Here is a 12,349-nt window from a genome sequence, read left to right on the forward strand (position 1 = left end):
ATTTAACATTAGTGAACGATTTCAACCTATCATTGCCCCCAACCGTATTACATTTGAACATCAAACAGTAAAAGGCCAAACCATTAAAATAGCCCTTCCCTCATTACTCTCTTTGAGTTCTCTTCTTAATTATTTTGCATAGCTACTTTTCCATAAATGATGTTCTGGGTTTTTTTCAATGTTTTTCTCTATTAGCATCTCATTTCTACTTGTATCCACCACAAAGACTAATGGATCACAACTTTGATGTGTGTGAGTGTGTGTTTTCCCTAGCCACCAAACATTAGCTATATAGTCTAAAACATGTTAGGGAGCCATAGTCTTACTAAATTAAGTCACTCTCTTTATGTCTTCTTTATGGAGAACTTCCTATTTTCATCTCTATACTTATCACTTTAAATCCAGATCTTTTACATTAGTTTTTCCTTGAAGAAGAGTGTGTTTATTATACAGGTATAGGTGTTCCCTCAGAGGGTAAAGCAAAAGCTGTTTGAGCTCTAGCTGTCTTAGAACATGATTGGGGTTTGGGGGTCCAGTCTTGAAATCTGGCTCTTCCCATGGGTACCTCAACAAGCCTTTGTGAATCTTAATTTCTGGTCGTTAAGATTTAACATTTATAGTGCTTATCTCACAGGCTGAGAAGATAAAATGAGGCAACAAATAGAAAAGCTCTTCCCAAATTTTAAAAACTCCTTCTGATATGTGTGTTTTACCTTCACCATATATATGATCAGTGTTTGGATAGGAAAGGTTTGTTCCCTCAAGAAGGTTATTTCCATTCTACTTTTGGTTCTGCTATGGTGACTATCCATATTCGGAGTCTATAAATTCAGTGCTTTTGGCCAGGCATTTGTGTCTTAGGCTTGTAATCCTTGCTATTCAGGAGGCTGAGAATTGAGGATTGAAGTTCAAAGGCAGCCTGGGCAGAGCAGTCCTTGAGACTGTTACCTCCAGTTAACACAATTTAGTTGATTTGTTCAGGGCATGTTGACTAAGTTAGGTGGACTGCCTCCTTTCTCCCTCTTCATTTTTCTTTTTGTCTTGAATGCTCATAAATCTAAAAAGTTAGACTTATATGGGGGAGGGGAAGATGTCCTTGTCAAATGTAAGAAAACTAGGGTATCAATTCTGTAAAAGGCTTGTGCTTTAAGTTCTAATACAAGCAGAGCGAACCAGAAGTAACAATAAACTCAAACTCATTAGGAATATATTTGAAATCACCATTTCCAAGGCTGGTAGTTTCCAGGCTCACAAATGGCAGTTTGTCAAAGGTGTATTTCAAGTCCTACTTTCATGAGTAAGGAGTTAATATGCTTACATTTTTACTAAGTTTTCCAAAAAGCTATTTTCCCTACCCCTTTATCACTAAGTGCGTCATTCAATGAATAAAATAGATACTTTTTTAAAAAAACGCTCATTGGACCTGGATAGTCCATGCCAATGCCTAATTTTTGTGAAATGTAAAGATTAAAAGTATGTTGTACTCTAGTTTCTGAGAGAAAACAGTCATTTTGTATTCCTCTGCTTTTATTTGTTTGTTTTTATAAGTGAATCAGTCATCTGAGTTTGTCCATAGTGTGTGCATTGCAACTTACTTCCTTGACTGGTCTTATGATAAACTTGATAGACCTGCCTCCAACTTGATCAATAGGTATCTTGTTTGCCTCTTCAAACAAATTCTGAATTGAGAACAAGTGCTCCTGACAGCCTCAGCTCAAGTGTCTGCATCCTCTTAGAAGTAATATAAGCAAATCTAACCTTTGACCTGTGTGGGTTGAGAGCCTTGGGGCAGGGAACAATTTACTCTGAATTTTCCCTATGTAAGGAGGGCTTTTCATGAGTGTCTTGTCCTAGACTATCCCAAGAATATTTTCGGATCATGAGTCCTTAAATATAATACCTTCTTTTCTCACATAATGTAAAGTTATTGTTACAACTTCATTATTTCATTCAGAGTGAATTCTGGAATTCCCCCCACACCCATTTTCACTCAGAAATGAAACAAGAATAAATTGACTGATCTTTCACAATACCTATTTTTAAAAATGTTACACTATGTATAGTTACTAGATAACTGAGCTGCAATTATAGCACCAAATTCAATAAATACCATCGAGGAAGTGGAGGGGTGGCTCAAGTGGTAAAGTGCTAGCCTTGAGTGAAAAAGCCAAATCACAGCATGAGGCCCTGAGCTCAAGCCCCAGTACTTAAAGGAAGAAAGGAAAAGGAGGGAAGATTTTTGAGTAGCTATTATATATTATATATTGATATCATAGACTCAAAGAACTAAAGATTAACCCTATTATGGACTACAAGTTTACATTCTCTCAAAATTCATGTTGAAAGATTAACCCCTAAGGAGATGGTGTTTGGAGGTGGGACCATGGGTGCCCATATAAGAAAGAAAAAAAGAAGGAAAGAAAGAAAGACAGAAAGAAAGGAAGAAAGGAAGGAAGAAAGGAGAAAAAAGGAAGGAAGGAAGGAGAAAAAAGGAAGGAAGGAAGGAAGGAAAGAAGGAGGGAAGGAAGACAGACAAAACCAGTCTCACCTATGTGAAATTAGAGCAGGAAGGTGACTATCTACAATCCAAAAAGTGGACCCTCACTATTCATTTAAGTTTAGACTTCTCCACCTCCAGAAGCTTGAGAAATAGCGGTTTATTGCACCCAACCTATAATATTTTTGGATATCCCCCAGTCAGTTTGCTCAAGAGTTCTCAAGTTAATAGGGGGAAAGAATGAGAAAATTCTATATAATGCATATATACGTGTTTTTCTCTCTAAAAATTTATTTTCATTTTGGGACGCTAAGAATGGCCTTGAATTAAATCTAATCATTTGTTTACCAGAATAAAGGTTGGAGTGGTGGTGTTACAGATTTGATTGGCACATAGTAGGTGCTTAATAAGTTCTTTATGAGTAAAGAGAGATGCTTTTCTGTCTACTGTCTATAGAATAAATTACTCTGAAATCCTCTCTTATTTCTAGAAAATTAAGTATTTTATGGAGTTTTTCAAAGTATACTTTAAGTCATATGGTATTGGCTACTTCCAGTTTTCAGTTTTCAGGAGACTTCCAGTCTCCTGAAAGTTGTGTACATTTGTTATATATGCATTGCATTCATTGAGTATTCTTAAAATGAAGTGAGGAGGGGCCCTAAGTTCTTAATTTCAAACTGTTTGCGTGAGTCCTAGACCTACCATGAGGTCTAGTTGAATGAATGCCTGGCTTTCATTTGGAAGGGGGGAATTTTTTCTGGCAACCTAAGTTCCAAGAAAACAATTGGCTGTGGCAAATGTCAGAAGAGTTTGCCCATCAAGTAACACTGAAAGCTGTATTGTGTCTACTTGTTTTCATTCTCAGCCAGTGGTTGAAAATTCAGCACCTGGCTTAATCAGAACAGTGTTTGTTGAGCCATTCTGGACACAAGTTTGCAGAGCTTTCTGAAGCATGTTGATAGTTCGCCTTTCATATCAGCTATTGAGCAGAAGCGTCCTCCATAATATATTGCTATCACAGCAAAATTTCAACCCCCTGTAAGCCCGCTAGTAAGGATTCTTTAAGAGATAGTTCACTTGAATTTTTGGGAGGCTTAAAAATAAGCCGGGCGCTGGTGGCTCACGCCTGCAATCCTAGCTACTCAGGAGGCTGAGATCTGAGGATTGCGGTTCAAAGCCAGCCCAGGCAGTAAAGTCCATGAGACTCTTATCTCAAATAAACCACCAGAAAACCGGAAGGAGTACTGTGGCTCAAGTGGTAGAGCACTAGTCTTGAGCTGAAGAGCTGAGGGACAGCACCCAGGCCCAGAGTTCAGCTCCTTCTTTCTGTTAGTCGTCATCAGGAGACTGCTTTGTACAAGATCTAGGTGTTCAGAGGGGGATTAATTATGAGGAAAGACTTTAAAAGTATAGGCAGGGAAATCTCAGTTATTTTTTAATTAAGTCTCAAAGCCACAATGATAAAAATAAAATACTTTGCCAGATTTCTATTTAGATTTGGTCTACCTATCACCAGAAACTCATCTATGGAGGGGATTAACTGTTCACATGCATTTTTCACATCCAAGGGCTATGGTTTGGATAATGGAAAATGTTTTGTTTTGTTATTTTTTTTGAGAACATAGAACCCCTCTTAAAAAATCCTTTATTTTGAAAACAAAGATGAATCATGTTCACCTCACCAAAATTCTTTTAAGTAAATTAGCTTGGACTTTAATTCAACCAGGACAATTAGCATTGCTTATTAGTGTTCCACATTGGGACCCTCTCTCTGTTCCATGGTAAATGTGGACAAGACCAGTGTGATTACCTGCTTCATATACCTGGAGCTCTGAGGTGAAGCATTCTCATTTCAAGGAAATGAATGACATTTCTCGTATCTTCCCTGGTCTGGGTGTCCATCATTACCCAGCATGCCTAAGTACTGGCCTAACTCAGCCACATGTGCTTGAAAACACACTTCCTCTCTACCTCCTTTGGTCCACAAATGACCTCATTCTTGTGTTCTGTAACTCCATCCAATGTATTTGACTGATCTTTACTATCCTTTTATTTTTCTTTTAGTTTTTTTGTTCTTATTATTTGTTTAATTTTGAATCTATAGAGAGATAATCTTTACCTTCAGAAAACTGAAGCCCATGGGTTCAATAATTTTCCCATGTTCCCCCAAGATTTATCTTTTTCACAATATGTGAATTTTATATTTAAATAATAAACTAGAAACCAGGCTGGTGGCTCATGCTGATAATTATAGCACTCTAGGGGCTGAGATCTGAGGGTCATGGTTCAAAACTATCTGGGCAGGAAAGTTCATGAGACTCATATCTCCAATAAACTACTCAGAAAAAGCTGGAAGTGACTCTGTGGCTAAAGTGGTAGAGTGCTGATCTTGAATACAAAGACGTTCAAGGACAGGGCTCAGGCCCTAAGTTCAAGCCCCAGCACCGGAAAAAGCAAAATAAAAAACTCAATCTAGTAAACTGATATACATGCTAAAGTAGTTTGGGGAAAGTATATTAGTATATGAAATTTACTTTGAAACACATCTAAAATATATATTGGATTAAAGAATAGACAGAAAAGGGTAGATATGTAAGACAGGTGGTAGGTATTGGGGTGATTTCTATATATTTCTTGAGATTCCTGTGTGCTTGAAAATGCTTGTATTATTGTGTGTGTTGGAGGGAGGGGTAACCAAATGGAGAGAGTGGAAAGAATGCTTTTCACTGAATGCATAGCATGTGTGAGAGAAATTTATGTGGCATTATACTTCTTTTATGTTGTAGGTGTTGCCTGAGGAATGGTAAAAGCATTTTCTAAATATTTGGATATAGTTTTAATTGAATAGATGGTTTCTGCTTTGGGTCCTGTTGACTATTTTTTATTAGCTATAATTTTAGATTGTCACTGAGTTCTTTGCTATTTAAAAATCATTGGAGTTGATAGTACCTCATGGATTTACCATTTTTTAATCCCTGCTATTGGGAAAGTTCTTGACAATTTACAGTGTACTTGCACATTCACTCCCTCACTTGATAATCACAGCTACCTGTGGTGTAGGATAATAAAGGCATCACTATTTATTTTGCAAAAGCCTCATTACTTGTTCCCATTTTGCAAATAAAAGACAAGCCTCAGAGGACAGGGCTAAATGATCTTCTCTAAATACAAGTCAGTAACATTACTTGGTAAAGCCCAAGATCAGAGCGGCTCATTTCTATGTTTTTCATCAGCCAACTGGAAACACCTACCAGGATCCTGTTCACCCTGAGGTATGCTTTCTGTACCTGACTCCTGAGCAGAAATGGCTCAATTCTGCCTCTTCCAAGAAGCCCTCTATTAACATGCAGTCATGTTTAATTTTGATTTTGTACAAATGTTCTTAAATTTCTTTCTCCTGTGAGTACATTCTCTTTCCAATTTTAAGAAATAAAGTAATATCCATTGAACAGATTGGAACTCTCAGGACTCTTGTAAAACAGATATAAGCACCCAACATACAGAGAAAACACTAAACTATTCTCGTTTCTACTTGTGAGTTATTGTTTCTCTTTCTTTTGGAAATGGCAGGAACAGTATTTAAAAAGCAAATTGAAATTATGTAATTTTATCTCATTTTCCTTTCTACTTCAGCTCATTCTTAGTGTTTCCTTATTGAAGAAAAGACCCCCAAAACGCTTACTTGGAAAGAACATTGCACCTTATAAAGCTAATATGAAGATAACAGATTGATTATAGTTTTGTAATTTGATTATGTCTAGAAGTAAGAAAGCAATAATCTGGAACGGTAGTGTTGTGTTTGAAATATTTCTTCTCTTAAAATAGTCATGGTTAGGAGTGGAGCTGTGGCTCCAATGGTAGAGTGCTAGCTTTGAACACAAAAGTTCAGGCAGGGACTGTGCCCAGGACCTGAGTTCAAGCCCCAGGACTGGCAAAAAGGGCATGGTAAATGAGAATTGGAAAATCCCTAGAAAGCCTTTTTGTACCCATGTTTTTCAGTGACAAAAGGCTACTTAGTCTTGTGTTAATACAATTTTTAAAAAAGAGATCTTCCATCAAATTTGGGCTGTAGCATTGTTATATGAAGACAAATAGAGTTGGTTGACAAAAATTCTAAACTTGATCTAAATGCAGACAGTGAAGTCATATTGCCATCTTGATTACTTAACAAGGATTATGTACTTTCTCACCCTAAGACACATGTAAACACTTCTAAGTGGGTGTCTGATTTTTTTCCCCCAAAGTATAGTCTATAAATAGCAGACTCTCTTGATAGTCCAGAAAAATCCACACAGCTTTCTGCACTGGGACTTGAAGGATATGCATCAGCAAGAAGGGGCTTTACAAGCTGTCCTCTGCTACTGTTCAGGTCGGTTCCAGTGAGTGTCTTGGACAGTTTAGATGAGAATTAGGCCCCTGAAAGCTGGTACAGCTGTGTTGGATCGAGCCATCACGAATGAAAGGCATACAGTCTATCCTTTTTATGATCTCACCCTTCCTCTCCCTGAAACATGTTTACTCAGGTCCTTTCACCACCTTTCAGCCATTTGTCAGGAAAGTCTTGTAATGGATTTCTTTCCAAATGAAATAGAATTACATTTTTGAACCCAAATAAACTGCTTCATAACCTTGTTTATTTAACATGTGCATTGTGCCAAAAATATGCATATTTTTAAATCATAGACATCTCATCTATTTATTATCCAGACCTTTAATTTCAGTAGTTTCAGTATTTCATTTATACCTTGATTTCCATAGCATTATAAAGAAATAATGTGTTATGTATTAATAAGAAAATAAACAGATGTGCATTTTTACAGAGAAGTCTATGTGCTAGAATATGCCTATGGTTAAATTCTTTTCTTAAGTTTTCTCTAAGGGAGACAGGGATCTAAGATTTGCAATGCATTGCCCTCTTTATTCCTAATTGCTGCTACTTATGTTGTCATTCAGTGTTATTCAGTTTCCTTCTATTCTGAAACAAAAGCACATATAAGGGAACTATAGTATAGACTAGTACAAACTGCTCTCACTCCCCAAGAGTTTGAGGTGTGTTGAAATTTTGGAATAGTAAAATTGGCATCTTATTCTTTGCCCAACAGATTTCTAAATATGAAAACCAAGTGCAAAAGCCACAGGGTATAATAGTCAGGATTTCTAGATTTCACTGCTACTGTACCACTTGGTCTGGACCTTAGGCCAGAGAAAATAAATCAAACAGCAAACTTTTGCCTCAGAGTTTTTAATAAAGAGGTCAAAATGCATGAATTTGTTAGAACCCCGTCATTCTCTTCATTCAGTCTCCACTAGAGGCACCTCTTCTACATGATACAGAAAAGAAAAAGAGCTCTGTGCCTGGTGCCAGTGGCTAACAAATATAATCCTAGTTACTCAGAAGGATGGGATCTGAGAATTGTGTTTCAAGGCCATGTACTGGGCAGGGGATTCCATGAGATTCTTATCTCCAATACACCAATAAATAAATAAATAAATAAGCTGGAAGATGAAATTCTTCACAGTTTCTTCTTAAAACCTCTTGCTGAAATAAGATCATCAGGAACATATCTTCAGAATATGACTCAAGTGTCTGGAACTCAAGTGTTGATGGTTAGAGATGAGCAAAGAATTTCTGTGAAATACTATTTGCACCTCCGGTTACTTTCAAGTTGTTTTGCCATGAAAATACTTTGGCAATTAGAATGTTGTCATTTCCACATTCACATTATTTAAATTTGCATCTGTTTTGCTACCCCCTGACTGTGAATCATTATTCATCTGTACTCCTCAACTGCTTCATCGTAATATCCACCATCTCACAGGCTTGTGAGAAGATTAGGTGTACAAAAATCTAATTGCCTGCTAAATTCAATAAAATGTAATTGTGAGTTACATTTTTGTGACTAAACTACTGCTATTCTACCAAAAAGAATTGGGATTAATTGGCCTTGCTAGGGTTTCTTAGTCAAGCAAGTCTAGCTCCCCAATCCTATGAGATAAACCAATATACATGGTATTGGTTATTCTGATTATTCATAGAGTCTTTATTGTGAAGTATAATTTGTTTTTAACCTTGGTGTGAAATTTCATGTCCTGAAACAACTTTCAGAAAAGAAACATTTTCTAAATCTTTTTGTGAACATCTCATTTATTCAAGCAAATTGAATTTTAAAAATTAAACACCAGGTCATTTGCAGGTGCCATTATCCAGAAATGTACTTGAAGAAATTGTTCCCTTAATTGTACCAATAGGGATTTGTCTGTCACCTTTAAAGCATTAGTTATATAAGGCAGAAAATATTAACAAACTTCTAAAAAAACACACACACACAAGGTCCCTGGCTCTATATGAAGTATTTTGCCCTAGGAACTAACAGGATATTCAAGGAATTTTCTATATTCAACAAGTTCTTGAAGAATAACTTTCTGCCTATGGATCTTGTTTCAGTAGTAGTGTTAGTTTGGGAAAAAAGCTAATTTGGAATGACATGCAGGTAGATAAAACTCAAATCACTAACCTCTAGCCAATCTCAATTTTAAAAGAAGAAATGTATGAAACATTATGCATCTTTCCAGTCTTTATATGCCACAGTGATAATTTTAATTATGCATATACATACAGAGAGAAAAATCTTAGACCAGACAATAAACCTCCTCCCCAAAATATCACCTAATCATGAAATTCTATTACGAGAACTGAGATTCCTGCAGACCTGGACTCATTGTCTTCATTACCTCTTCCCCCTCCCACATTTTTTGGTTGTAGATGCCCTAAAAATCTCAGATCTTTAGCATGAAATTTCTTTAGAATAAATGCAATTCACTTTTTGCTTTGTATTATTCTTACACCTTTTGTATATGCATTGTCCACCCTAGTGAGTTAAAAGCTTTTGAACAACAGAAAATATGTTCTCTGTATCTTTGGATCTTTCTATGATATCTAACATCCACATTTGTTAGCTGACTAGAATAAAAACATGAAGACAAAGGGCTTGTGCAATTGAGAGTGTTTCTGGTACTTAGAAGTCATACCTATATGGGATATAAAACAAAGCACACAGTTGAAATAAAGGATGAGAAACTATAAAGACACAGGTTGGGATGCGGAGTTTAAAAAACACTGCATAACAAAAAGGAACTGGAGAGTTTTCAAGGATAACTCACAAAGGTATGCCCCTTTGAATATATATCCAAACGTATAATAAAATAGCCCAACTAAACTAGTATGTGAGCACTTTGCAAGCAAAAACATAAAGGTTTTATGCAGTCATTTGGTTGATTGAAAAATTTTTAAATATTTGCATAATATGCTGGGTTTTCACAGTAAGGAAAGAGATTATTTGCTTATTTTGAGAACAAAATGAGTTTTGCATATTTAACCCAGGTTCAGGGAATTATTTCTGAATAAGAATAATTATAGAATGAAAAATGAAATAGTTTTAATACTAAAAGTCTATTAAAGCCTGTTTATGAAGAGAGTTTTCTTCAATGCACAATTTTTCTTTTTTTGCTTTAAGACCATCAGATCATTGCTGTATATTTTATTATTCAAGGGTCAGTAATTTGAGACTATCTAAAGTTCTTATTATTTAAATAAACATAACTTATGTGGTAGCTAAAACTACCTGAATGTTGTGGCTTAAGAAACATGTCATTTTGATGAATTTTTCATACCCATGGAAAAATTTAATGAAACCATTTTAAAATGTGGCAGTTTAAGTGAGTACATGCACAGAAAGACTAACAATAATATAAATGTGAAGCAGAAAGAACAAAATACTAAATCCTTTAAATAGACCATGAAATAGAAGACTTTATGAATGTGAAGAAATAATGCATAAGACTATTCTAGTTGACAAATTAAGAATGCTTCTCTTCTGTCTACAGTCTTTCACAATTAAACATATTAAAGAAATAGAAACACTCTGGGGAGGGGACGGGGCACGATGGCTCACACCTGGAATCCTGTCTACTTAAGAGTCTTAAGAACAGGAAGACTGTAATTCAAGGCCAACCCCAGGCAAAAAAGTTCATAAGACTTGAGCCAATAGTGGGATGCAGTGGTGCACACCTTTCTTTCTAAGCCATGAGAAAGGCCAAACCTGGGATGATCCTAGCTTTAGGACATCCTGGGCCAAAAAGTCCAAAGAATCTGGGTATGATTGTATATGTCTGTAGTGGGACAGGAAACCTAAAATAGGCAGGTGCTCACAGTGCAGGAAACAAGAGCCTATGCAAAACTAACCAGGACATCAAATGGCTGGGAGGCATGAACCCAAGAGCACCTGCCTAGCAAGTGAGGTTCGAACCCCAGCTTCACAGTGAGAGGAGAGACGATTGTTTGTTTGTTTGCCTGAGACTAGTGCTCTACCACTTGAGCCACAGCTCCACTTTTTTTTTTATGATAAATTGGAGATAAGGACTTTCCTGTCATGGCTGGCTTCAAACTGAAATCCTCACATGTCAGCCTCCTGAGTAGCTGGGATTATAGGTGTGACTGATTTTTAAATGATGTTAACTGAAGATGGCTGTAATTCCAAGTCACAGATCATTCTTTGGGTGTGTGCACACATGCATGTGTGTTCTGATATCAGGGCTGGAACTCAGGGCCTGAGTGCTATCCCTTGGCTTTTTTTGCTCAAGGCTGGCACTCTACCACTTGAGCACAGCTCTACTTACAGCTTTTTTTGTGTGATTAATTTTAATTAAGACTCTTACAGACTTTTCTGGCTTCAAACCGGTATCCTCAGATCTCAGCCTCCTAAGTACTTGGCATATGCATGAGCTACCAGTGCCCAGCCAATTCAAAAGCTAACAGTGATTCCCTTCCTATTTTGGAACTGTGACAGGACCACAAACACAGAGAATGCATAGAATACACATTACACAGTCTTTGCCACAGGTTATTCCACCACTTCTTATTTTGCCTTTACTGGAAATTCTAATTTCTGGATCATTCCCTGGTAATGTTTGTATCAGTGGGTATGGCAGGGCCAGCTCAGCAAAGGTTGCATAATAAGTTTCTGATTTATAATCAGCACAATCTTTTCATCCTGTCCTAGATGTTTACTTTCAGATATTTCTTCCATCTTTTGAGAATTGTTCTCCATTTTCTTCTTAACTAAAATAATAGTTGAAAACTGTCTTCTTCTTAATAATAGTATTTGAGGTCTCTAATCTGCTTTAGAGAAAAGTAACTGCAAGTTCTTCTATTTCTCAGTATTACCTGGTGGTTTATTTTTGATGTTCACTGAAGCAGCTTTTTTAAATTAATATGAATATGAAATGCCCTATAGAAAGTTTCATAGCACATCAGCTGAAAGTAATTATCCAGGAAGAGTTTTGCTCTGTCAGTCTTGCAAATGCATCTCATAGGTTTTTGAAAGGAAATAATTCTTCTGTTTTAAAAAGATACATTCATCTTGAAATACCTGTTCTTATTTGATTCACTCAAGTTCATGGTTTGATCTGTTTCCACCAGTGGTACATCTCAACTTTGGCCTTCAGATTCTGAAAGTATTAATTAATTTTTTATAATGTTTGGTTTCCTTGTTTTCTTTTTCAGAGTACCCGAGTGGCCTTGGACCATCTGGAGTCTGTGCCTGAGAAACTGAGCCTCCTGGATGATTTCAAAGACTTTAGAGTAAGGAAGAGTTGGCTTGTCTCTTTCACTATGTGTATGAGGTAGAACACTTGACATCTTCCTGATGTGCAGGAAACTTGCAGGAAGGAAGGCAAGACCAAAGAACACTGTGAATCTTAATGCCATCTTATTAGAGTCCATTGACATTTGTAAAGTCAGGGCTGAAAATAACAAAACATTTATTAGAAAAATATGGAAGATTGGAAGCTCCC

The 12,349-nt window shown here is 36.5% G+C and overlaps 1 protein-coding gene across 1 annotated transcript in view; it reads left to right on the plus strand.

The window, feature by feature from the left end:
- The window catches only part of Cep128 (centrosomal protein 128kDa), a 294,901-nt gene that overhangs the window by 265,751 nt on the left and 16,801 nt on the right, over positions 1 to 12,349 (plus strand). Inside the window, exon 21 of the mRNA XM_013013420.1 lies at positions 12,060 to 12,137. Coding sequence (XP_012868874.1) covers positions 12,060 to 12,137 — 78 coding nt within the window. The remainder of the gene's footprint in view (positions 1 to 12,059; positions 12,138 to 12,349) is intronic.

Source organism: Dipodomys ordii, unplaced genomic scaffold (assembly GCF_000151885.1).
Source record: "Dipodomys ordii isolate 6190 unplaced genomic scaffold, Dord_2.0 Scaffold2, whole genome shotgun sequence".
In the NCBI taxonomy this organism is placed as follows: Eukaryota; Metazoa; Chordata; class Mammalia; order Rodentia; family Heteromyidae; genus Dipodomys; species Dipodomys ordii.